General features: G+C 43.9%; 2 protein-coding genes across 2 annotated transcripts; both read left to right on the forward strand.

The window, feature by feature from the left end:
• The first annotated feature begins 2,261 nt into the window (after positions 1-2,261).
• On the forward strand, positions 2,262-10,004 carry LOC105353568. Its single transcript, XM_023950397.1, has 8 exons — positions 2,262-2,336; positions 2,430-2,459; positions 2,545-2,856; positions 3,745-4,032; positions 4,130-4,420; positions 8,406-8,729; positions 9,171-9,305; positions 9,386-10,004. Exons 1-5 carry the CDS (start codon positions 2,294-2,296, stop codon positions 4,405-4,407), a joined length of 951 nt encoding a protein of 316 aa, XP_023806165.1. The 5' UTR covers positions 2,262-2,293; the 3' UTR covers positions 4,408-4,420; positions 8,406-8,729; positions 9,171-9,305; positions 9,386-10,004.
• A 5,151-nt stretch (positions 10,005-15,155) lies between these two features.
• On the forward strand, positions 15,156-25,343 carry LOC105358433 (deleted in malignant brain tumors 1 protein). The gene is made up of 7 exons (XM_023950396.1): positions 15,156-15,252; positions 15,345-15,374; positions 15,458-15,769; positions 15,864-16,157; positions 16,261-16,551; positions 24,458-24,589; positions 24,664-25,343. The coding sequence occupies exons 1-7, from the start codon at positions 15,210-15,212 to the stop codon at positions 24,933-24,935; spliced, it is 1,374 nt and encodes a 457-aa protein (XP_023806164.1). The 5' UTR covers positions 15,156-15,209; the 3' UTR covers positions 24,936-25,343.
• The last annotated feature ends 1,968 nt before the right edge of the window (positions 25,344-27,311 follow it).

The following is a 27,311-nucleotide window of genomic DNA, read 5'->3' on the forward strand; positions in this document are numbered from 1 at the left end:
CCCAACCCCCAGGAGTTCTGGGCATCCCCCCACCCCACGCTCCAGGCACGAGCCAGGACCCCCAAGAAAAATCCACCCGACGCTCCAGGCTCCTGGCCCATGGTTGGTCCAGTAGAAAGCAAAGCAGTGTCCAGCCATCCCTGCCCAGGAGGATGACACCCAGGGGAAGTGGGGTTCCACAATAGGTGTTGTAAACATGGCCCGACCAGGCTCACTCGCAGTTGGAATTTTGGCAAGACCCAGTACTCAAGGACAAGGACCAGAACCCACACCACAGGGACACCCCCAGGCTCAGCTGTGATGTCATCCCCTGCTCTTGGTTTTGCCAGAGAACTCATGGATCGCTCTCCATCCGTGCTGAGAATTCTGCCGGGCCCAGAAAGCCATCACCCAAGGGATGCGGCCGCCATCGGCGAGAGGCTGGTAATTCCCTTCCAGGGATGGGGTAGGGGACAGATGGTTTACAGAACATTTATAGAATGTTTCCTCCATGTATGTTGCTCATCAGTAGCTGCGTTTACATGCGGAAAGAATGCCTGAATACAGAATACTCTGCCCGGATCAGACTCGTTCGGATCATATCTCTTTCCGATCGAGATATGTGGGTTATGCCGATTGTTGTTCATGTAAACGGTTCATTCCGATCGTGTGTCACTTCTGCTCTGGTTTAACGTCATGCATAGACGGTGTATCGCTCCAGAGAAAGCTTTGAAGCTCAAACAGGACCAACCAGCTGCTCTGCGGAAGCCCGGTGCGAAGCGCCGCTCTGCTCTCGCCGCTCTGCTCTCGCCGCTCTGCTCTCGCCGCTCTGCTCTCGCCGCTCTGCTCTCGCCGCTCTGCTCTCGCCGCTCTGCTCTCCCCGCTCTGCTCTCGCCGCTCTGCTCTCGCCGCTCTGCTCTCGCCGCTCTGCTCTCGCCGCTCTGCTCTCGCCCTGCTGGCTCTCCGCCTCTCACTTCTCTTACGCCCCTCACGAGGGGGTTGCCGGGGAGTAGCGGGACCCTTCGCGGTGCTGGCTCGTGTGCCGGTGGACCGAACGAACTGTGTCTCTGGGGCAGAGCAGCTGGATTAATAACTTTGTGTTCGAAGGGAGGGAGGATGCTTTGTTACGTGTGCGTTTTGTTGTTTGTTTGTGTGTGACTGCGATCCGTCCCGCCGCTCTCGGTTTGCTGCTGTCAGGAGAACCGTTTGTCCTAGCAGAGCTCAGACTTCCAGCACACACAGCGGCTTTGGGGCGGTGTGCGAACTTTTCAAAGCAGAATGTTGCTCAGTCCTTAGAAACCGTTCAAACAATCACATGGATTTGTGTTTCCAGTCGTGTACCGACAAAATAAAGGCTGATGTTATTCCCACATATGTAAGTGCAGCCAAGATGCACATTGCGGCATTTCTCGCATGTTCATCACACAAGACAAATGTTGGTAGCTCCGTTCTTCCACAAAAAAAAGCACTGACGACACGGTAAAAAAATAAAATAATGAGCGAACAGGCACTTCATAATATTTATAACATTAATAAAAACACGCTTGGAAGATCGTCTCGTATATTACCGAGCTGCTGCATAAACGTATATGACAGCAAAGGTTTGTTTACTGTGGTACTCGTTTCCTTTTTTCGTTATTTTCAACACCACTTTGCATGCCCTAATGATTTATTCCGAACGAAAGTGTGACCATGTGTACGTTTGTTCTAATCGGAAAAAGGTTTTCTGTGCCCATGTGCATGGTTGAATTTTAATCCGACCATTGATCCGATCAAGATATTTTGCCCATGTAACCGCAGCTAATGATGACTGATTGAAAGTAAGATTAAGGTTGCCATTAAAGAAACTAGATTTTTAGAGAACGTGAAATTTAGTCAAATGCTGCCTGTGCTTGGATTTGGGCAAGAACTGGAGGAATTAAGAATGTCCTTAAGGGAGAGCTCGATGGTGAATTTCTTTAAAGCCATAGTCAGCATTTTTTGCTGTGTTCACTGAGTGTGCATGGTTTCGTGAGTAAGTGATACTTTCCTGCTGTAATTGTTTTTTTGTTTTTTTAAGGTACTCTAGATTTTTCTCGTTGAGTTTCTCGCAATATCTCATTGCCTTTACTCACAGAAAGGAGAAGTCATGCACTTTCATTACATTTCTTTTTATATGGAAAACACAATCAGCAGTTTTATGTAGAATAAAAAACCACAAAAGGACCCTGTTTTAAAGGGAAACAGAAGATTCTTATAAAAAGGAAGTAACAAATATTTGCTCTCCTTTCTTTTTGCATTCAGATTGGTGACACACAGCAGGAATATCTCGGCCATGTTCACCAAAAAGCAACGAAACTCTCAGTTTCTGACTTTAGGTAAGAGTCACTTTACAAAATCTGGCTTTCTGAAGATTTAAAATTGTGTCTCTGATTTAATTAAAAAAAAGCGTTTTCCCCCCAATTATTTAGTCTCATTTCTTTTGAACTCATTTGCCTCAGGTAAGTGTATTCTCCTATTTCCTTTTCATAATTTGCTATACAAAAATGACTTAGAGAAATAGATTTTTTTGTGATGTGTTTTAAGGTCAGATCAGGCTGGTTGGGTCTGGATCAACTCGCTGCTCTGGAAGAGTTGAAGTCTACCACAATGGATCATGGGGAACAGTGTGCGATGATGACTGGGATCTAAATGATGCAAATGTGGTCTGCAGACAGTTGTCATGTGAACCAGCTTTTCAAGCTCCCGGATCAGCTCATTTTGGTCAAGGATCAGACCCAATCTGGCTGGATGATGTAGCATGTTCAGGCAGTGAAAACTCATTAACACAGTGTGGTCACAGAGGTTATGGAACCCATAACTGTGGTCACGGTGAAGATGCTGGTGTCATCTGCTCAGGTGAGGAGACTTCCTACATTATTGTGAGTTTTATGATAATCCTTTTCTGACATGCTGCTCAGAGTTTGTGATGCTGCCAATCTTCTGCTGAGGCTCTGAACCATTTCCAGGGAAAACATACATTTTTGTGATGTGTTTTAAGATCCGATCAGACTGGTTGGGTCCGGATCGACTCGCTGCTCTGGAAGAGTTGAAGTCCAACACAATGGAGTCTAGGGAAGAGTCTGTGATGATGACTGGGATCTAAATGATGCAAATGTAGTCTGCAGACAGTTGTCCTGTGGGACAGCACTTCATGTTTCTGGATCAGCTCTTTTTGGTCAAGGATCAGACAAAATCTGGCTGGATGATGTAGCGTGTTCAGGGAGTGAAAGCTCATTAAATCAATGCGGCAACAAAGGTTATGGAGAACATAACTGTGGTCACAGTGAAGATGCTGGTGTCATCTGCTCAGGTGAGGAGACTTTTAATCTTCTGAGTCTCTGTACCATTTCTTATTTAGCATGTCAGCTAGACTAAAAATCACAATGTTTATATAGCGACTTGTCGCATTTCAGGCAGGCGCACTCAGCAGTTACAGGTTACTCCCCTAGGGCGGGTCAGTCAATTAACTCACCTGCTCAGCGTCTATTTAAGTAAGGTGCACAATTGTGCTCTTAACTTTAGTGCTCATTCTTCACCCCTCCATCCTCCCCGGCTTCCACCTGTGGGCTCCATTGTGGGGTTTTTGTTACCCGAAAGTTTAAGGAAGAAAAAATGATCTCAAGGTTTTGAATGGAGCCTTATGCCAAAACAAAGTTGTGAATGCCAACCTAAAGATGTTGTGAAATAAATATTCTTCTGCAAGAGTTGTCTGACTGAAATTTGCTTTAACCAAACTTCCCACAGAAAGTCTTGTAAAGCCCAGCATCTCCATGGATCCTGTTGGAGAGGTCTCCTGGGGTCAGAAACTCAGAATCACCTGTTCCACTGCAGCTGAACTTTTGGAAAAAACATTTATTCTCCAAAAGATCTCAGGTTCCTTCAGAGAAACACAAATATCTGCCAGCCGCGCTGCAACGTTCAACATCTCTAAAGTGAATCTTGATCATGATGGATTGTACCTGTGTCACTACGAGAAAACTGTTTCTGGTCAAACGTTCACTTCACCTCTAAGCGACCTACTTAATGTTACTGGTAAGAAACATTTACTTTTTAATTAAAAATGTAATTACTGAAAAACATGAGAAAGGAGTCAGATTCACTTTTTTTTAACACTTATGAATTTTTTCAGTGAACCTCCTAAAGCCCAGACTCTCTGTGAGTTCTATTAATGTTTCCTGGGGTCAGAAATTTGGATTCACTTGTTCAATTCCAACTCAAGTCCTTGGTGGAACTTTCATCCTGATGAATACTCAGAGTTCATTTAAAGAGACTCAAACCTCAAGGAACATTTCTGCCAACTTTGCAATCTCCAAAGCTGACATTGAAAATGACGGGTCGTACCAGTGTCAGTATCAGAAAAAAGGACCACATCGAAATTTCACTTCTCCATTAAGCAACTCTGTCTGAGTTTCTGTAAACGGTAAGAAATCCACACAATTCGGAAAGTCTTGAAAAACTACATCTCTTTGGCTGAAATATAAATTGTGTTTTTTTGTTCATAAGCTTCTATTTTTTGCAGTTTTCCCTGAGTGTGAGAATTTTCTCAACCAAAGTCTGAAATGCTTTTAAAAAACCTCTTTCTTAGTTGTAGTCAGAAATTGGAGAACCGGCCTTAAAATAAGAAATTTGTTGTTGCTTTTTGTATTTGTCACTTCAATTAACAATCTCTTGATTAGAGACATATTGCTGTATTAAGGCTTAGTATTGGAAAGAACTTAACCAGTCTTTTCAGTTTTAAGACTGTGTAAGCTCATCTTTGTGGACTTAAACCAGCATTTGCCCCTTTGTTTAAGAGACAACACCCCAATAATTTTTAATATCCTGGATGATGTCCTGCTTTTGGTGATGTCAGACATCATCTTCTGAGTAATCTAGCCACAGGGGTTGTAAGCCAGTTGCCTCTGTGCCGGTCCCAAGCCCGGATAAATAGAGAGGGTTGCGTCAGGAAGGGCATCCGGCGTAAAAATTGCCAAAATAACCATGCGAATCATCCACAACACTTTTGACATACCGGATCGGTCGAGGCCCGGGTTAACAACGACCGCCACCGATGCTGTTAACCTACAGGGTGTCGGTGGAAATTTGACTACTGTTGGTCGAAGAAAGAGGGGAGGCAGAAGGGTCCGTGGCCAGAGAGAGAAGGGAAAAGGCAGGAACATAGGTTTGAGAATAGGGACTCTTAACGTTGGCACAATGACAGGGAAAGGCAGAGAGCTGGCAGACATGATGGAGAGAAGGAAGGTAGATGTACTGTGTGTGCAGGAGACAAGGTGGAAGGGCAGCAAGGCACGTAGTATTGGAGGAGGATACAAACTGTTCTATCATGGTGTTGATAGGAAGAGAAACGGGGTAGGTGTGATTCTGAAGGGGGAGTTTGTAAACAGTGTTCTAGAGGTGAAAAGAGTCTCAGACAGGATGATGAGCCTAAAGTTAGAAATTGAAGGGGTGATGGTGAATGTAGTCAGTGGGTATGCGCCACAGGTTGGCTGTGAGTTAGAAGTGAAGGAGAGATTCTGGAGTGAGTTGGATGAGGTCATAGAGGGTATCCCCAGAGGAGAGAGAGTTGTTATTGGAGCAGACTTTAATGGGCATGTTGGTGAGGGCAACAGAGGTGATGAGGAGGTGATGGGCAGGTTTGGTGTGAAGGAAAGGAATCTGGAGGGACAGATGGTGGTGGACTTTGCGAAGAGGATGGAAATGGCTGTAGTCAACACTTACTTCCAGAAGAGAGAGGAACATAGAGTGACATACAGAAGTGGAGGTAGGAGTACTCAGGTGGACTACATCCTATGTAGACGAGGTCATTTGAGAGAGGTTAATGACTGCAAGGTGGTGGTAGGAGAGAGTGTAGCCAGACAGCACCACATGGTGGTGTGTAAGATGACTCTGGAGGTCAGGAAGAAGAAAAGAGGGAAAACAGAAAAGAAGACCAAGTGGTGGAAGCTACAGAATGAAGAAACTTGTGAGGAATTTAGGCAGAAGTTGAGACAGGTCCTGGGTGGTCAGGATGAGCTTCCAGATGACTGGGAAACTACAGCAGAGATTATCAGGGAAACAGGTAGGAAGGTGCTAGGTGTGTCATCTGGAAAGAGGAAAGACGGTAAAGAGACTTGGTGGTGGAATGAGGAAGTACAGGAATGCGTCCAGAGGAAGAGGTTGGCTAAAAGGAAGTGGGATGTAGAAAGGACTGAGGAAGGTAGACAGGAGTACAAGGAAGCGCAGCGTAGAGTGAAGAGAGAGGTGGCAAAGGCCAAACAGAAAGCTTACGATGAGCTATATGACAGGTTAGACACAAAGGAAGGAGAGAAGGACTTGTACAGGCTAGCCAGACAGAGAGACAGAGATGGGAAGGACGTGCAACAGATAAGGGTGATTAAGGACAGAGACGGAAAGGTGCTAACAACCCAGGAGAGTGTACAGAAAAGATGGAAGGAGTATTTTGAGGAGCTGATGAACGAGGAAAATGACAGGGAAAGAAGGGAGGAAGATGTGGTTGTTGTGGAGCAGGAAGTAGCAGAGATTGGAAAGGATGAGGTTAGGAAGGCTCTGAAAAGGATGAAGAGCGGAAAGGCCGTTGGTCCTGATGACGTACCTGTGGAGGTATGGAAGTGCTTAGGAGAGACAGCAGTGGAATTTCTAACGAGTTTTTTCAATAGGATTCTAGAGAGTGAGAAGATGCCTGAGGAATGGAGGAGAAGCGTTCTGGTTCCGATCTTTAAGAACAAGGGTGACACGCAGAACTGCAGCAACTATAGAGGAATAAAGTTGATGAGCCACACAATGAAGCTGTGGGAAAGAGTAGTGGAAGCCAGGCTTAGGAAAGAGGTGGAGATTTGTGAGCAGCAGTATGGTTTCATGCCCCGTAAGAGCACCACTGATGCCATTTTTGCTTTGAGAATGTTGATGGAAAAGTACAGAGAAGGTCAGAAGGAGCTGCATTGTGTGTTCGTAGATTTAGAGAAGGCGTATGACAGGGTGCCGAGGGAGGAGCTGTGGTACTGTATGAGGTCGTCTGGAGTGGCAGAGAAGTATGTCAGAGTAGTTCAGGACATGTATGAGAGAAGTATGACGGTGGTGAGATGTGCTGTAGGTCAGACAGAGGAGTTCAAGGTGGAAGTGGGACTACACCAAGGATCAGCTTTGAGTCCTTTTTTGTTTGCTATGCTGATGGACAGGCTGACAGACGAGGTAAGACAGGAATCTCCCTGGACAATGATGTTTGCGGATGACATCGTAATTTGCAGTGAGAGTAGAGAGCAGGTGGAGGAACAGCTAGAGAGGTGGAGGTTTGCTCTGGAAAGAAGAGGCATGAAGGTCAGTCGTAGTAAGACAGAATACATGTGTCTGAACGAGAGGGATCAAGGTAGAAGCGTTAGGTTACAGGGGGCTGAGGTGAAGAAGGTGCAGGAGTTTAAGTACTTGGGGTCAACAGTTCAGTGTGATGGGGAGTGTGGAAAAGAGGTGAAGAGGCGAGTGCAGGCAGGTTGGAGCGGGTGGAGGAAAGTGTCAGGAGTGTTGTGTGACAGAAGAGTGTCAGCAAGACTCAAAGGAAAGGTGTACAAGACAGTGGTGAGACCAGCTCTGCTCTATGGGTTAGAGACGGTAGCAGTGAGACAGAGACAAGAGGCTGAGATGGAGGTAGCGGAGATGAAGATGTTGAGGTTCTCCTTAGGAGTGACCAGGTTAGACAGGATAAGGAACGAGTACATCAGAGGGACGGCTCATGTTGCCTGTGTCAGCGACAAAGTCAGAGAAGCCAGACTGAGATGGTTTGGACATGTTCAGAGGAGGGATAGTGGATATATTGGTAGAAGGATGTTGGAGATGGAGCTGCCTGGCAGGAGGGCAAGAGGACGGCCAAAGAGGAGATACATGGATGTCTTGACAGAGGACATGAAGTTGGCTAATGTTAGGGTAGAAGATGTTCATGATAGAGTGAGGTGGAAAAGGATGATTCGCTGTGGCGACCCCTGATGGGAAAAGCCGAAAGAGAAAGAAGAGACATCATCTTCTGAGTCATAATAAATAGAACTAGTACAAGCCCACTTCTCTGTGCTGGCTGTCCTGTGATTGGCTGTTCAAAGGTGGAACCTTCCATCTCCTTAATATTCAGAAACACCAACAGATGGAGGGACATTTGGAAATATACTTTAAGCATTAAGAATGTCAAATGGTCTGCATCTTTAAGTGAAATTAATTATTAAATTTGGGGTTTCCCTTAATCACAGGTGGTCACATAAAATTGTATCAATACAAAAAAACTCTGAAATTCTGGATTTTGACTTTCGTCCCTTAAACAATCTCAAAATGAAATGAACACCTCAAAAACATCCTGATTAGTTGGCTTTATCTCCAATGGATGATCTGAAACACTTAAATTACCTCATTGTTTTGTGTTTTCACAGTGAGCCTACAGGCGCCCAACATCTCACTAACTTCTCCTGGAGCAGAGTTGGTCTGGGGTCCTGGAGAAGCAGAGATCACTGGTGGTCTGAACTTTACCATCACCTGCTCCATTAACCCTAAATCTCCTCAGGGTCATTTCTTTCTCGTCATGTCTGGATTCAACATGACTACCAACAGCCCAGCAGTCAACAACGCAGCCTCCTTTACCTTTCCTGTGGCAGAGTTAAAACACCAGGGTAACTACAGTTGTTTGTACCAGGTTACCCTGTCTGGACGCACCGTGGACTCTGCTGAGTCAGCACCCATCACTGTTGTTGTGAAGCGTAAGTAAAGTGAAACACACCAATGATAAAACCAACCTCCCACACTCTGTTCCCAAATTTAAAGCTTTAGCAGTTCATAGTATGACCCCTGGGGGCTGGTTTTAGATGGACCCAAATTAGTATGAAAAAGATTGAGTCATTGTTTATTGGTTATTGTTTATGCCAATTTAACTATGAATGCAAGATAGGTCAAAATTAAACACACCATAAAAATAGGTTGAGCATGGTAGAGTAAATTCCACTAAGCCTCCATTAGATTCTTTTATGACTTGGACCAAACACTTTGGTTTGAGTAGATTTTGTGCCATTTTGATATTTTTATTCAAATTCTTCCAACTGCTTCTAACTTTACTTAGCTTTCATCCCTTGTTGATGTTTTCCCACAAAAAGCATTTATTTCTCCTTGACTGATCTAAAACTGTAAAATATTGTCTCTTCCAGAATCTTTGCTGCTGCTGATCTGTGCAGTATTTGGTGGAACCCTGCTCCTGTTGCTCTTCGTCTATTTCCTGGTCTATCTCGTCAACAGGAGAAGAAAACAACCCAAACAGCCAGCGGTTCTTTTCCAGACTCAAAGTGTGTGTTCATGAAGTTTCCAAAAGTTTAGATTTACTATTTGATAAAGGGGCCATTTAACTGTGCTTTTTGTGTTTCAGGGTTCACCAGAGAGGACAGAGGGATTTGTGAGGCAGAAGCAGATGAAGGCAAAGGAAATCATTATGGAGATGAGACAAATCTCTATGAAGAATGTAGTCCACCATCCTTCAAAGAGTGTATGAGTGCTAAGAGTGAAAAACAAACAAAGGAAAAAGAGGAGGAGAACAAAGAAACCAGCGATGACGAAAACTACTGCAACATTGTAACTTTGCCTGTCCAGTAAACTGTTCAGATATGGTTTAATCTGGCTCTGATTTAGGATTTTCAGCTTTGTATGGTTTGTTCCCAGATCCAAGACTTTTGCTTAACCTTTTTACACCACAGCTTTAGTTCCAGTGTTGACATTCTATGACTTACTTTGACTCTTTAACCATTTATGTAATAAACATAATTGCAACAGATTCTGTAATTGACAAAGCATCTTATTACTGATATGCAACACTTAATGACTGTTGCTTCAGATTCTGTTGGAATTATGTGTATTGCGTAAAATGTTGAGGACTTGTGGTAGTTCAAGAAGGATATAATTTCAAGTCACCTGTGATAAAGAGTTGTCGCTTTAACACAGAACCTTCAAAATGTGCTGCAATATTAAAATGTTTATGCAACAAATTCAAACCAACTGACTCTAATAAGAAGAAAATCAGCAATCTGGTTTACTCCGCCTTAGAATCTGTTGGAATCACATTATTGTGTAAAGGGTCAAAAAGTCACAGTAGTTGGGAAAGCGTGTGTTATTTCAGTCAGACAACTTATGCTGTAGATATAGCTTTATTTCCCATATGATTTCTTTTAGTTTGGCAGAAGGCTCTGATCAGATACAATAAAACAAAATCTCCATATAAAACTTCGGGTACAGAACTACCCCTAACGGAGCTCATAGGTGGAAATGGATGAAGAGGGCGTGAAGCGCAAAACTAGTTCTCAAGTAGGACACGGAATAGATGAGTTCATTGGGCTGAATTGCCTGTTGGGAGGTGTAAACGCACTGCTGAGCTCCCTGGCTGAAATTCTCCCAGGGTCGTTCATGTCCTTTTGTTGCCAATAGCTCTGGTGGTAAAGGTTAAACACAAATACCTTAAAGATGGACATGTCTCATTTCATCAAACTTTAATCATCTCATCCAGAAAACAAGAGCAAATAACAGAATATGGTTTGTATTGGCAGAAAGGATTATTTAACTATTGTTTTAGAGCAAAACACATATGGTAAGCTTACTGTTCCGATCAAATGTCTCATAATTTTACATTGAAAATAGAAAGTACATTTTTTGGTAAATAGGTTTTTTTTTTCTTTAAGATTCTTACATTAATTTTTTTATTTTTTCTTACATTAATTCTTTATTTTGTTTCCTCTGTTTTGGTTTTATTTTATTGGTTTTAAAACTTTTTCTAGTTTAGATTAAGTATATCAAGTTCAGGGCCTATTCTTCTATGCATACCTTTAAGAGCTGTGATGTTTTGGGGCTGTTGCTGAGCAACACAGATCTTCGACTCCCTCTTGGGACTTGGGAGGGGGACAATGACACAGTTTATCTGCTGTGGTGCAGTGGTAGAACCCTACAATAGAGGTGTCAAAATTTTACGTTATTGCAATTGAATAAATACAGACAAATCAGTCCTTTTTTAAAAATTGCATAAATTTCATTTTACATAACTCACTGCTGGATGGCTCAGTTGTATGCAGGACTGGCACTTGGGAAACCAGGGTGGCGTTGAGCTCAATCCAGTGTGGGTCCTTTGGCAAGACCCTTTACGCTACTGCCAAACTATGTAGCCACAAGGGGGCCCAATTGTGGGTCTCTCTGTGCCGGTTCTCAGCCCGAATAAAATACAGGGTTGTGTCAGGACGTGACAAAACCAAACCAAATGTCGGAATCAGTGAAAGCTGATTTGCTGTGGCGACCCCTGAAGGGATATGCCTAAAGAAAACAAATCTCCTTTACCATAAGTATTGTGGTTTTCTCAAATAGAGTATAAAATAAGGCTCCAACTATTTGCTTAAATTCATTTTTATCGGAACTCAGCTGAAATATGTGGAATAAGGTCAACATATGCACTATGGTAGGCCATTAATAAAAAGTTTATGGTACGTATTTTTTGGGATTGCGCAGAAGTGACTCTGCTTTTTGTTAATGTGTTAAATTAAAGCACTCTAAACCTGATGGTTTTTTCCTCTAAAGTTCAGGATTTACAATAATATCCCTTGTTGATGTAAATGTAAAATCTGGCAGTCTGTTCTAATAGAAAAACTTCATGAAGCAACTTTTTTAGTTGTATTTTGATATTTTACTGCACCACAATGTCACCAATTTAAATAAAATGTCTCAAATTGAGGCTTTTACAGCAACAACTATGTCAGATTAAAATTAGATTAATTAATCACAAATCACTATTACTTGCACAAAAATGATCACATGACAGCAAATCCTGTCATACTTCTGGTTGTTTGACGTTAATGCCATGTATGATGGGGAGACATCATCAGTGTGTAATTGTGTGTGTGCATGGGTGAATGGGACTGTGATTGTGCATGTATTCTGCGCTTTTGGTCTCAATCAGGATAGAAAAGCCTTTATGTGCATACAACTTAAACCATTTACATAATGTTTTATTTCTCGTCTCCTATTTTCTAAGAAGTGTTGGTGCATTCCTAACAGCAAAAAATGGAAAACTACAGCTGGGACATGACCCTTTTGACTGAAACTAAATTGCAAGAATCTGCCTTAAATCCATCACTCCAAAAATCCCATTTTTATTTTACTATAACTACTCTTTCTTTTAATTGATAATATATATTTTTTTTATTAATTAGGTAGGACTTTTTACAACACAAAAACCCAAATAAACTAATTAATTACACAAGAACACTCTTTTGAAAGCTTTATGACATGGCGCTTTATCCTGGTGGAAGTAGCCATCAGGAGATGGTACACTGTGGTCATGAAGGGATGGACGTGGTCAGCAACAATACTCAGGAAGGCTGTGGCATTGTAACTATAACCCTCCCTTACTGATACCTCTCTGGGGACCCTGAGGTTTTGCGTTGTGTTTTTGATGTTGATGAGAGGAAGAGTCGCACGGAGCATCAGACACAACAGTTGGTTCAGGGATTGCAGTTGAGGTGAAGACCAAATACAACAAGGCAGGTATTTATTTTGTTCCTAAAGGAACTCAGGTTCATATATATCTGTGTAATGCTCAGCCGCCACCTTGTAGCTCCCCTTTCAAAGGAGTAACAGACATTCTGAAATCAAAATGGTGCACAGACCCAACTTTACCCGGGGATACGGTCTCTCTCAAAGGACAACAAATGCAACTTCAGTTGCAATGACGGGGCAACAGCACTATCCACTAGCCATAACTTTCAACTGTGTTACGTTACCATGCTCAATTGGTACTAAGGATATCCCCCACACCATTACACCACCACCACCCTGACCATTGATACAAGGAAGGATGGATTCATGCTTTCATGTTGTTTATGCCAAATTCTGACCCTACCATCTCAAGATGGTCACAAAAATGGAGACTCATGCCCAGATTTTGGTGAGTCTGTGTGAATTGTAGCCTCAGTATCATGTTCTTAGCTGAAAGAAGTGGACCCAGTCTGGTTATCTGCTGCTGTAGCCCATCTGCCTCAAGGTTGGACACGTTGTGTGTTCAGAGATGCTCATGTGCAGACCTATTTGAGTTACTGTTGTCTTTCCATCAGCTGGAATCAGCCTGACTTTTTTCCTCTGACCAATGATATCAACAAGGCATTTCTGCCCACAGAACTGTCGCCCACTGGATATTTTCTCTTTTTAGACCATTTCCTGCAAATCAATAATGATAGTTGTTTGTGAAAATCCCATTAATTTTTAAATGGTTTATTTCAAGCAATCAAATAAGAATAATACACAAAAATAATACAATCATCAGTTATAGATTCATGCAATGACAAATCAAACTTAGGATAATTAGACATATTAATAAATATTGCTTGAAAGGGAGTGGAAGGAAGAAAACTTATACAATCCCACCCCTGTTCTACCGTAACTATTTTATTACATGATTTATCATTATCAGGTTCATACATTTTATCAGACAGAATTAAGATTCCTGAAATATCAATAAAGCACATGACAAAGATAAATTGCCTAAATTATTATTTTAAAAAATTAACTTCAGTCAGACAACTCTTGCAGTAAAGAAGATTTTTCCCATATTTCTTTTAGTTTGGCATAAGGCTCCGTTCAGACACATAAATAAAGATCTTAATAGGAAACTTTGGGTATTAAACCAACCCTAAACAGAGCTCACAGGTGGAAGCCGGGCAGGAGGGTGGGGTGACGAACGCAGAGCTCGCAGAAATGGAAGAAGAGGATTGGACCTCACCTGGACTTAAGTAGGATGCTGAACAGGCGAGTTGATTAGACTGAACCGCCCGCAGGGAGGAGTAACCAGGTAAACACACTGCTGGAGCTGCCTGCCTGAAATACTCCCAGGGTCATTCACTTTTAAAATCAATAAAGTAAATGCAGATAACTTATCCAAAATATTTTCAGATTATGTTACTTATAAAAGTTGTGTATATGATTAATAAAATACTATATCAGTAAAATAAAAAAAACACTGTTGTAGAAATTTTCATAGCCAAATTTGATCAAGTATCAAATGTTAAAATATGTGCAAAATTATGTTACATTAATAAAAAAAGGATGAATAATGTTTTCAATTTTTGGAGCAAGTTTATCAGCAGCTTCTGAAATACGCAGACCGGGGACTCTCACCAACAATCCTGTCATGCTCAAAGTCATTTAAATCATCTTTTTTCCTCATTCTGATGCTCAGTTTGGACTGCAGCAGATTGTCTTGACCATGCCTACTTGTCTAAATGCATTGATCTGCTGCCATGTGATTGGCAAATGAGAAATTTTCATTAACAAGCCGTTGGACTGGTGTGCCTTAAAAACTGCTCAGTGAGTGTAAACTGCAGTGCTTCTTCTTTCTTTGGGTGTGGGGTCTTTTTAGTTAACCACCTATAGGACATACACTAGGCTTTAAGCCAGCACCACAGGGACAGATGAAGTCACTTAGATGAGTGGTGAAAGGTTTCAAAAAAGAAGACTTTAGGTCCAGATGCCATGATTCAGTTTCAAAATATTTACTGGAAGTGCTAATTCTTTTGAAGATTAGGATTTCCTTTTTTATATCTTACAGGACTTTAACAAATACTTTTATGACACAGCAAAAGGTACTGAAAGGTACTTAAATTGACTCACCTTTAAGGTAGGCGTCAGAACTAAGAGAGGACAGGTGCCTACACATGGAGTTAGATTTTAATTAAGACGGCAAATCTGCACGCCCGAGATGTGGACAGAATGTTTTTATTAGAAGAATTAAGAATTTCCATTAGGGAGAGCTCAATGGTGAATTTCTTTGAAGCTATAGCCAGAATTTTTTGCTGTGTTCACTGAGTGTGCATGGTTTTGTGACTTTGTAATACCTTCTTGCTGCAATTTCTTGGTTGCATTTTTAAAGTGCTCTACATTTTTCTTGCCAATTTACCAAAAAAATCTCATCACCTTTACTCATGGAAACAAGAAGTCATGCACATTGATCATGACATCATCCCAAGTTCTTTTATTTTTTTTAATAGAAAACACAATCAGCAATTTTCTATTGAATGACAAACACAGAAAATACGCCCTGTTTTTTTTCTTTCAAAACAGATGATTCACAAAAGAGGAAGTAAGAAACATTTGCTCTCCTGCAAAAATGTAACACCATTTTTCTTTTTGTATCCAAATTGGTGACACACTGCAGGAATATCTCAGCCATGTTCAGCAAACAGCAAAGAAACTCTCAGTTTCTGACTTTAGGTAAGAGTCAGTTTACAAAATAAGGCATTCTGAGAGATTTAAAATTGTGTCTCTAATTTAATTAAGAACCTTTTTTCCCCAAAAAAATTCAGTCTTATGTCTGTTGAGCTCATTTGCCTCAGGTAAGTGTATTCTCCTATTTCCTTTGCTTAATTTGCAGTTCAAAACAAATAATAGAAATAGCCTTTTTGTGATGTGTTTTAAGGTCAGATCAGGCTGGTTGGATCTGGATCGACTCGCTGCTCTGGAAGAGTTGAAGTCCTACACGATGGAGTCTGGGGAACAGTCTGTCACGACAAGTGGAATCTAAATGATGCAAAAGTGGTCTGTAGACAGTTGTCCTGTGGGACAGCTCTACATGCCCCACGATCAGCTCTTTTTGGTCAAGGATCAGGCAAAATCTGGCTGGATGATGTGGAGTGTTCAGGCAGTGAAAGCTCATTGACACAGTGTGGTCACAACGGTTATGGAAAACATAACTGTAATCATGGTGAAGATGCTGGTGTCATCTGTTCAGGTGAGTCACTGTACTATTTCATATTTAGAATATCAGCTAGACCAAAAATCACAGTTAGGAGTGTTTCAATTTGCTTTAACTAAACTTCCAACAGAAAGTCTTGTAAAGCCCAGCATCTCCATGGATCCTGTTGGAAAGGTCTCCTGGGGTCAGGAACTCAGAATCACCTGTTCCACTGCAGCTGAACTTTTAGGAGAAACCTTTTTTCTCCAGAAGATCTCAGGTTCCTTCAGACAGACACAAATTTCTGCCAGCCGCACTGCAACCTTCACCATCTCTAAAGTGAATTTTGATCATGATGGATCGTACCAGTGTCACTACGAGAAAACTGTTTCTGGTCAAACGTTCACTTCACCTCTAAGCGACCTGCTTAGTATCAATATTAGTGGTAAGAAAAATATCATTTTGTTTTTAATTAAAAATTAAAGCAATGCAAAACATGAGAAAGGAGTCAGATTCACTCTTTTTTAATATTTTCTACATTTTTTCAGTGTACTACTTTAAGCCCAGACTCTCTGTGAGTTCTACTAATGTTTCCTGGGGTCAGAAATTTGGATTCACTTGTTCAATTCCAACTCAAGTCCTTGGTGGAACTTTCATCCTGATGAATACTCAGAGTTCATTTAAAGAGACTCAAACCTCAAGGAACAATTCAGCCAACTTTGCAATCTCCAAAGCTGACATCGAAAATGACGGGTCGTACCAGTGTCAGTATCAGAAAAAAGGACCACATCGAAATTTCACTTCTCCATTAAGCAACTCTGTCAGAGTTTCTGTAAACGGTAAGAAATCCACACAATTCGGAAAGTCTTGAAGAACTACATCTCTTTGGCTGAAATATAAATTGTGTTTTTTTGTTCATAAGCTTCTATTTTTTGCAGTTTTCCCTGAGTGTGAGAATTTTCTCAACCAAAAACTGAAATGCTTTAAAAAACCTCTTTCTTAGTTGTAGTCAGAAGTTGGAGAACCGGCCTTAAAATAAGAAATTTGTTGTTGCTTTTTGTTTTTGTCACAACACTTCAATTAACAATCTCTATTGCTGTAATAAGGCTTAATATTAGAAAGAAGTTAACCCATCTTTTCAGTTTTACGGATGTTTAAGGTCATCTTTATGGACGTACAGCATTTGCCTCTTTTAAGAGACAACACCCCAGTATCTTGTAATATCTTTTTTGACAGTGTTTTTCAACCTTTTTTGAGCCACGGCACACCTTAACCTTGAACAAAATCCCGCAGCACATCAGCATCCAAAAAAAAAAAAAAAACAGGAGAAACTCATAGTCTGTTTTGATCCATCTCACATGCATTTTTGTGATAATTGTGGCAGAAAAAGCTGGAAGTTGCAGCTGTTTTTTCTTCTTCTAAACAATGTAATAAAAGTTAAGTTAGAAGATTTAAAAACTATTTGATGTGTGTTCGTTGTGGTTTCATGACGTCTAACAACATCATATCATTGTGTGCTGAGACACTGTAACTTTAACCCAATGCATCATGGGAGATGTGGTGTGCAAACGGCCGGAGATCGCTTCTCTGAGCTTCATTGTTTTGTTCACTTGTTCCATGGTTTGACACCGGATTCTGTGGAAAGGTACATTGCTAAAGACGAGCTTTAGCTGGTATTTTTGTTGGAAGAGAGACTGTTGAGAGACTTTACGAGCTAAATCGGGACAAGGAAGTGAAGACTTTAACCACTTCTGATTGGTCAGACTGATGACTTGTGATTTAGCCCCCAAGAATGATTGGTGGAGACAGTTAAAGGGGCGGGACTTTTCCAAAAAACAGCTGAAGTTGTGGCTAAATCGCTGTACTGTCATTCTTATCAAAGTATCTTCGATAGAATCAAATAAACACAAAGAAAAAAGTATTTTGTGATCATTTATATTCCAAACTACTCAGTGTTTTATCAGGGCCTGTTTGGATGAACACAGAGCTGATATCCTGGAGATGGTAAATGTTTTTAGATCAGTTGATGAGGGAAATTTTCCACGGAACACCTGACCATCTCCCACGGCACACTGGTTTATGATGTCCTGCTTTTGGTGATGTCAGACATCATCTTCTGAGTCATAATAAATAGAACTACAGAACAAGCCCACTCCTCTGTGCTGGCTAACCTGAGATTGTCTCACTGTTCAAATGTGGAACTTTCCGCCTCCTTAATATTCAGAAATACCAACAGATGGAGGGACATTTGGAAACATACCTGAAGTATTAAGAATGTCAATTGGTCTGCATCTTTAAGAAAAATTATTAAAAACTATTCATAAATTAGTCATCTACAGTGAATTTGGGTTTTCTTTTAATCACATGTAATCACATAAAATTGTATAAATCCAGAAAAACTCTTAAATTCTGGATTTTGACTTTCGTCCCTTAAACAATTTCAAAATGAAACGTACACCTCAAAAGCATCCTGATTAGTTGGCTTCATCTCCAATAGATGATCTGAAAAACTTAAATTACCTCATTGTTTTGTGTTTTCACAGTGAGCCTACAGGCGCCCAACATCACACTAACTTCTCCTGGTGCAGAGTTGGTCTGGGGTCCTGGAGAAGCAGAGATCACTGGTGGTCTGAACTTTACCATCACCTGCTCCATTAACCCCAAATCTCCTCATGGTCATTTCTTTCTCTTCATGTCTGGATTCAACATGACTACCAACAGCCCAGCAGTCAACAACGCAGCGTCCTTTACCTTTCCTGTGGCAGAGTTAAAACACCAGGGTAACTACAGCTGTCTGTACCAGGTTACCCTGTCTGGACGCACCGTGGCCTCTGCTGAGTCAGCACCCATCACTGTTGTTGTGAGGCGTAAGTAAAGTGAAACACACCAATGATAAAACCAACCTCCCACACTCTGTTCCCAAATTTAAAGCATTAGCAGTTTATAATGACCTCTGGGAGCTGGTTTCAGATGGTTCCAAATTTACATTAGTATGTAAAAGATTGATTCATTGTTTATTGATTATTGTTAATGCCAATTTATTTATGAATGCAAGATAGGTCAAAATTTAACAAGCCATGAACAATAGGGTCAGTCAGAAGAAAATTATTTCTATACATCTGATTGTACATGAGCACAGAAACACAAGGTACAGCAACCAATAATTACAATATTAAACAGTAAGGTTTTCCAAAATTGTATCCCCCGTCATGATTTCAAAGAAGCGAAACAGACCCAGATGCTGAAACCTGGTAGGAAAACAGGAGATTGTAAAGTAAGTTCGATGATTTATTGTTGTGGAACGCAGATCCAAGGCGAGGATGACGGCTGAGGATTGCAGATGAGTAACAAGGTGAGAACTGGGGAATCTTGACTTGGAGTCGTGGCGTGGCTGGAGGGTTGGCATAAACATGAACAGGAACAGGACCGATAGCTCTGGAGGTGAATCCCAGGTAAACACTCATGGTATGTATTTCCATGGAGGAGCAATGAACTGGCGATGAATGCTGCGGCTGGATCTCCTTAAGACTGCTGGAGGTTGATGAGTTGAGTGAACACAGCTGGGAATCCTCAGGAGCAGAGCAGAGAGGGGAGGGGGAGGAGTGCTGCCAGAGGCGCCATGACAGTACATCCCCCCCCCCTTCAACGATGTCGAAGAAGTCGTCCACGTGGGAATGGTCCAGAATGAGGGAACGGGAGATCCAAGAGCCTTCCTCTGGACCATAACCCTCCCAGTCCACTAGGAACTGAAAGTTGCGACCACGGCGCCGGACGTCCAGCCCCCGGATGACGGTGAAGGCCGGGGCACTGTCGATGACACTGGCGGGTGGAGGTGAAGCAGACAGCGGGCATAGAGGGCTTTCGTGGATAGGATCTGGAAGACGTGGAAGGAAGGATGAACCTTGAGGGCAGCGGGCAACCAGAGGCGCAACGAAAGCCACACCCTTTGACCTGGCTGATACGCTGGTCCCACCACCCTGTGGTAGTTGGCTATCTGGCAGTTGCTCTTCTTGTTGCGGAGGAGAGCGGCCCTGGTCTGGTGCCAAATTTGTTGGCACCGTTGGAGGTGGAGCTGGACCGAGGGCACTGCCAGATCGAGTTCCTGTGACGGAAACAGAGGTGATGAGTACCCAAAGGAGGCTTTGAAAGGAGACATCCTCATGGCAGAAGATGGTGAGTATTATGGGCATAATCTACCCATACCGGGCCAGTCCGCATTGATCTGAGCTGCCAGACATCTGAGTGCCGCTTCCAGCTCCTAGTTGGCTCTGTCCGCCTGGCCATTGGACTGAGGATGGTATCCTGACGTTAGACTAGCTGTGGCTCCCGGAGCAGAGCAGAATGCCTTCCAGACCTGAGAGATGAACTGAGGACCGCGGTCAGAAACAATGTCCGAGGGGATGCCATGATGGCGGAAAACATGGTTGACCAGAATGTCGGCGGTATCAGTAGCAGTAGAATGGTGGGGAAGGGGACTAAATTTAGCAGATTTGGAGAAACAGTCAATAATGGTGAAAATAACAGTATTGCCATGAGAGAGGCAGGCAGTCCATACATGAAGTCCACGGCAATGTGGGACCAGGGATGACCAGGAGTGGGCAGAGGGAGCAGATGACCAGCAGGAGGAGAGTTGGACGTCTTGGAGCGAGCACAGGTGGTATAGGCAGCGACGTATTTGCGTACATCCTTCTTCATAGATGGATCGAAGAAATGTTTCTTTAGAAGATTCGTACCAGGTGATAAGTGTTACATAGACCCAACTTGGAAAAAATGTGAGCCTCCCGAACGGAGTCAAAAACAGAGATGATGAGAGGGAGTGAGTATTTATATTTTACAGTGATTTGGTTAAGTTAACGGTAATCAATGCAGGGTCATAAGGACTTGTCTTTCTTCTCAACGAAAAAAACCCCTGCACCGACCGGGGAGGAAGAGGGACAGATGTAAACTGAGGAGAGGCCCTCCTTTATGTAATTTTCCATTGCTGCCTTTTCAGGGCTGAATAGATTAAATAATTTCCCCTTAGGCAAGGCAGCGTCATTAAGGGGGTTGATGGCACAATCAAAGGGGCTGTGAGGTGGTAAAGTGCTGGCTTTGGTTTCACAAAATACCGTTTTGGTATGTGGTAACAAGAGGGTAGTCTGGATAGGTCCACGTTATCCACTACGTTGGTAACTGCGGTGGTCGTGGATGGAATAGTGGAGTGGAGGCAGTTAGCCAAACAAAACGTACTCCAGTTAGTGATGCCATTAATCTGAGGGTTATGACGTTTAAGCCAAGAAAACCCTAGAACTCTTGGGGACTGAGGGGATTGCGTGACAAAAAACTGGAGGTATTCTCTGTAATTGCCGGAAGAAAGAAGTAGAACGGGTTTAGTACAGTGAGTAATTCTGGAAAGGTGTTGACCACCTAACCCAGCAGCTTTGATGGGAGAATTAAGGGATTCAGTAGGTGGAGAAAGTCAGGTTACTAAGTATTGATCTATGAGGCTTTGTTCTGCGCCAGAATCAGTAAGAGCTTTGAAATCATGAACCTCAGAGTTGTGACAAATTTTAAGAGGGGCAAAGAGAAAAATGTTTTCGTCAGTGTTAACAAAATTTCCCCCTGTGGCCTGTCCACTATCGGGGGGGTTCTGGAACTTGAACGATGCCCACATTGAGTCACTAAGTGGCCGTGGTTACCACACTAGAAACACAAACCTTCTTCTTTGCGTTTTTGTCTTTCTTCCGCAGTTAATTTTGAGTGCCCGACCTGTATGGGTTTCCCTGTGATGTTACGAGGGGACTCGAGTCCTGATGGAGGAGGAACGTGGGTCGTTGGGGAGCGGAAAGAAGCGTTAGGTGACTGCTTACGGTTTTGTTTACGGCCTGGCATTCTCGAAGGCGGACATCTGATCGGAGAGCTTCAGTGACAAGCAGAATTCTCTTATGAACCTGTCAAAGGCTAAGTGGGAGATGGGATTAGCAGCCAGAAAGGCTTGAGCCCATTGTAGTGCTTTGTTACAGAGGGCATTAACAATCAAGGTAATTTTGCTGTGATCGGTCTGGTAATACCTGGGTGCCTGTTAGAAAATTAACTGGAATTGAAGTAGAAATACTCCACAGGCTTTGACATTTCCATAGAACGGCTCTGGCTGGAGGCAGAGGTTTTCCGGTGACGTGGCGGAAGTGGGGTCCGGAATTTTGCCGGAACGTGGAAGAGGAGCTGAAAAAGTAGGACTGGATATTTGTCCCGTTAGTTCTATGAGAGTTTGTGTCATACCGTCAAGACGGCGGTAAAGGTCGTATTGTGCAGAAGACATCTGGGTTGGCGCATGCGATTGACGGTCGAGAAGGATTCCTTGCTGTAAGATGGTGAGTTCTTCAGGGTCAGCTGGGTCAGGAGTTTGGCCAGTTTGTTCTGTCATGATTTCAAAGAACCAGTACAGACCTGGATGCTGGAACCCGGAAGGAAAACAGGAGAATGTAAGGTGAGTTTGATTATTTATTGTTGCGGGACGCAGATTTTTATTCATTTTTATTTAACCTTTATTTATCCAGGGGGGATGGCTGTTTGACCACCGGGGGACAGTCTACCAGCTGTCCCCAACTTAGAAACGTAAGAAACAATGTCCGAGGGGAAGCTGCCCCATCACCCCAATCTCTTATTAGGGTGATGGGGGGGGGGGTCAGCCTGCGTTGCACCTTGTGGGGGGGCCTACTTGCCAGTGGTTCCCCCTCCCCTGGTTGCTGTATGGAATGGGCCCCATCCCCTCTCGGTTATATTTGCAACATAGACATGTAGGGCCCTTGGTAAGGGGGGTGCTTGGACATCACTGTCAGCAAGCTGCAGATGTCCTTTTAGCGCCCTACCTGCCAATTTTAACTGCACCATAGATATTTAGGGCCCCTTGGTGGGGAGGGCGATGGGACAACACTGTGAGTAATCAGGAGATGTCCCCTCAGTGCCCTACCCGCCACTTTTAACTGCACCCCCTTTAGTACACACACCCTTAACTCCTCCATATATACATTCCAACATAAACACACACACATGCACACACACACCCTCACAAACACACACACACACACACATTTCACAAGGAAGGTGGGACCTTGGACCATCTGTCACCTACCATATCCCTGGTAGGAGGTACTGGGCCCTTGGCAACGGCGGCCGTGTTGCCTGGGTGCTGGCTTTCTGGGCCCGGCCAGGGACAGGGATCCCTGAGCTTTCTGGCAAAACCAAGAGCCGGGGATCACAACACACCTGAGCTGGGGGGTGTCCATGTCCCTGTCGTGTAGGTTCTGGTCTTTGCCCCCGAGCGCTGGTCCTCACCAAATTTCCAACTGTGGACAAGCCTGGTCGGGCCATGATTACAACACCTCTTGTGGACCCCCTCTTCTCCTGGATGTCTTCCTCCTGAGCAGGGGCATCTGGTTTCTGCCTTGCTCCTTCCTGGACCAACCGTGGGCCGTGTGGGTGGCTGCCTGGAGTGCGGGGCAGGTCTCACTTGGGGGGTCCTGGCTCGTACCTGGGGTTGGGGCGGGGGGCTGCCCAGAACTCCTGGGTGGTGACGAGATGTTCGTCTGGGGCTGTGGGCACTGTTCTGCAGCTGTGGGCACTCTTGTGGGGCTGGGCCCTGCGTTGGGCCCTCCCTGCGCAGCGGGGGGGTGGGGGGGCTATTCTCCTGGTTGGGGCGGAGCTGCACTCTCTGTCCCCCCCATGCCTCCCTGCTTTCTGGTTCTGGTGGCCCCGTGGGCAGTCCTTATTGCCCTGGCCTGGGTGGCGGATGCAGCCTTGAATGAAATATTTCACACTAGTTGGTTTGAAGGCAAAGTATGCGTGTCTGAACACTATTTGTATTGTATACATGTTGACAAATGGACATTTTTGGAGCCAACATGTATGTTTATAACATTTGAGTGTGTGTGTGGACAGGCCCAGCCCCTTACCGTAATGATAATCATCCAGCAACTTGTTGCTTTATGCTGCTTCATGGCTTTACCCCCCCATAATCGCCCTCCTATCCCCCCCTCTCTCTGCCAGAGGCACCATGACATCCCCTCCCAAACCAATCCAAGTTGCCAGTTTACAGTTTGAGTTAATATAATTCATTTCCATCATTGTAGTTGACCCATCTAGTGGTTTACTCTTAAGCATTAGTCACATGCACCTGGACGGGACGGGGTGAGCATAGGTGAGTCTCGGAGTTCCCTTAAGCCTTGTACATCCCGCTTATGGGGTTTCACTGAAATTAAATGTACAAATGTTGCTCATTTCTGTGGTATGTGTATCGTAAAGTATCTGTAAGGCAAAAGTAAGTTGCACGCACTTATGACGTATGTCCCACTTTAGTTTTAAGGAAGGTGCCAGAGCTGGCCTGCCCCATTTCATGTGAATGGGGTGGTTAGCTCCCGTAAGATGCACATTTTTACTTTACTTGCTTCGCTTTGTACTATATATTTGGGGACATACTTTTTGTTCAGGAGTTGTTTGAACCCAACAGAAGTCTAGCATTACTTTGCTCTTTGTAATTGACCGTTTTATTTACAGAGTAAATTCCACTAAGCTTTTCTTTGGATTCTTCTGTGACATGAACCAAACACTTTGGTTTGACTAGATTTCGTGCCATTTTGATATTTTTGATTCAAATTCTTCCAACTGCTTCTAACTTTACAAAGCTTTAACCCCTTGTTGATGTTTTCCAACAAGAAGCATTTATTTCTCCTTTACTGAAATAAAATTGTAAAATATTGTCTCTTCCAGAATCTTTGCTGCTGCTGATCTGTACAGTATTTGGTGGAATCCTGCTCCTGTTGCTCTTCGTCTTGTTCCTGGCCTATCTCGTCCACAGGAGAAGAAAACCCAAACAGCCAGTGGTTCTTTTCCAGACTCAAAGTGTGTGTTCATAAGGTTTTCAAATATTTATATTTTGTGAAGGGGCCATTTAACCATGCTTTTTTGTGTTTCAGGGTTCACCAGAGAGGACAGAGGGATTTGTGAGGCAGATTATGAAAATTTTCTTGGAGAAGCCTTTCCATCAAAACTAACGTACAAAGCAGATGAAGACAAAGGACATGATTATGGAGATGAGACAAATCTCTATGAAGAATTTAGTCCACCCTCTTTCATAGAGAGTGCGAGTGCAAAGAGTGAAAAACAAACAGAGGAAAAAGAGGAGGAGAACAAAGAAACCAGCGATGACGAAAACTACTGTAACATTGTAACTTTGCCTGTCCAGTAAACTGCTCAGATATGGTTTAATCTGGCTCTGATTTAGGATTTTCAGCTTTGTTTGGTTTGTTCCCAGATCCAAGACTTTTGCTTAACCCTTTAACACCAAAGCTTTAGTTCCAGTGTTGACATTCCATGACTTACTGTGACTCTTTAACCATTTATGTAAACATAATGTTTTGATCTGTGTGAGCAGTTGGGGCGTGGCTGACCTTTTCCCCGATACCTCTCTACACTGCACACCTGATCTTCATTGCGTCACTGTCTTTAAACGCCTGAGCCTGTCACTGCTCCCTGCCGGATTTATTATTATTCAGTGGCTCTTAGCACCTGTCCTGTTTATCGGTGTAGCTCCGGAATTTCAGCATCCTGTCTGATTTAGTTTTTGTTCCTGAGGAATAAAATTGTCAACCTGCCATCAGCTTCAGTCTCTGCTTTGGGATCCTCCCACTCAACCTAAGAGAAAAATCCGGCCAACATGGATCCCGCAGAGCTTGAAGAGGTTAGACATGCCCTCTCCTCCCAAGGGGCTCTTGTTGGACGGCACGACCAAGCACACCAGGATATTATGAACGCCCTCCAACACCTTTCCACCGGAGTAAATTGTCTGGAAATCACCTGCTCTTCTTACGCCAAGGTTCCGGTTCTGTCTCGGAGTAATCCATTGACTTTCGTACTTCTGCTGCGGAGTGTGGTTGGGATGAAAAAGCGCTAACCAGAATATTCGACCAGGGTTTAAGAGGGGAGATTAAAGACGAACTAGCAGCTTGTGATGAAACATCTAGTCTAGAGGAGTTAATTTCCCTCTCCATAAGACTGGATAACCGCCTTCGGGAGAGACGCAGGGAAAGAGCAGCTGGACCCTCTCCTCCAGCCAGCTCCACGCCGGTCACGCCCTCCATCTGCCGGTGTTTCCTCCACCTGCAACTCAGCGGGACACCGCGACCACGCCTCCCCAGGAACAGAGCACGCCGCGCTGCAGTGAGGAGCCAGTGCAGCTCGGCAGGATGACTCTCACTCCTGAGGAAAGTCAACGCCGCATCTACTAGCGGCTCTGCTTCTACTGCGGCCAGTCTGGCCATTTCCGGCCCAACTGCCCTGTATGGCCAAAAGTCCGGCATCATCATTGCATTCAATGATTCCATCACATATTTGTAAGGCCTGGAGGGTTGAAAGTTGGGGTAAACAACAAAAAATTGAATGAGGGTATTGAAGGGCTAGAGGAATGATCTGGGGAGAGCGCACGCACACCACCAAAGAGGACCCAAATTCTTGGCCACAATGACAATTTATTCCGATGGAAAAAACATATGAAAGGCCACAAAGTTTCAGTTAAAAGACACTTAAAACAAGCATAAAATGCGTCTAAAAATTCTAGGGACGGATTAAAACAGTAAAACACGATAAAAATCCCAGGAACAGTTAAAAAGGATAAAAGAGAGCTAAAAGTCCAAAGAACAGTTAAAACTGGTTTAAAAATGCAGCTCAAAGGGGGGAATCACTGATCCCAAACCAGGAGACGTCTCTCTTCCCCCGACGTTGTTCCGAGGATCCCTCCAGTCATACACACAAAGACCTGGGGGGCGGGCTCCGTTCCGCCTCTGTGATTTGTGACTGGCACTCCTCCGCGTCACCTCCAGCTGGCTCTCCTGGACACGCTGGAATCTGCGGAAACAGGCAAGCGGCAGCACGAAAAGCAATTCCTGATGCAGGCTGCCACTAGCCCTCCCACCTATTTCCACCAGTCTGCTGAAGCCCGTTCGGCTACTTACACACAGGCAGGGTCCCTGCCCTGCCCTTGCGTGTCGATCGCTCTGCAGACTGATGGTCCCAGCGCCCAGCGCTCTCAGAGTGTGTGTCCCGATCACAGCGAGTCTTCCCGACGTCTGGCGGTCCCGACGTTCCACTCGCGCCCCGCGTGCATGCGCCTGCTGTCGGCGTGCGCCCTGCTTTGGCTTTCCTCGTCGGGACTTTTATAAGTCCCTCTTGATGAGGAGCAGGTGTGGTGGATCGGCGCGCTATGTTACAAGGGGGGGTGTCCATAGAAAGCATGCAACAAACAAGTAGTACCACAAACATGCAAACATGCAAAAGAAAAACACCCTACAACATGCAATCCTCCCACATCATCACATCCCCCCACAGTTTGAGGTTGTCAGTCCCTGCAACCTTAAGCGTTCAATCGCCATACCGAGCTGGGGGCTTCCCCCGATTAGTCCGAGTGGAACGTCTGGGAAGTGGCTCCACATTCACCCGTTCTTGAGCCGCCGTTGGTAAAAATCCATAAAATACAGGTAAGGCAGTCTCTGGTTCTTGCAGCTGTTCAGCTGGCTGTGGAACCACTGGAGGCAGTACACAGGGCTTCATAGAGTTCCTGTGCAATGTT

Source organism: Oryzias latipes, chromosome 20 (genome assembly GCF_002234675.1).
Source record: "Oryzias latipes chromosome 20, ASM223467v1".
Lineage (NCBI taxonomy): Eukaryota > Metazoa > Chordata > Actinopteri > Beloniformes > Adrianichthyidae > Oryzias > Oryzias latipes.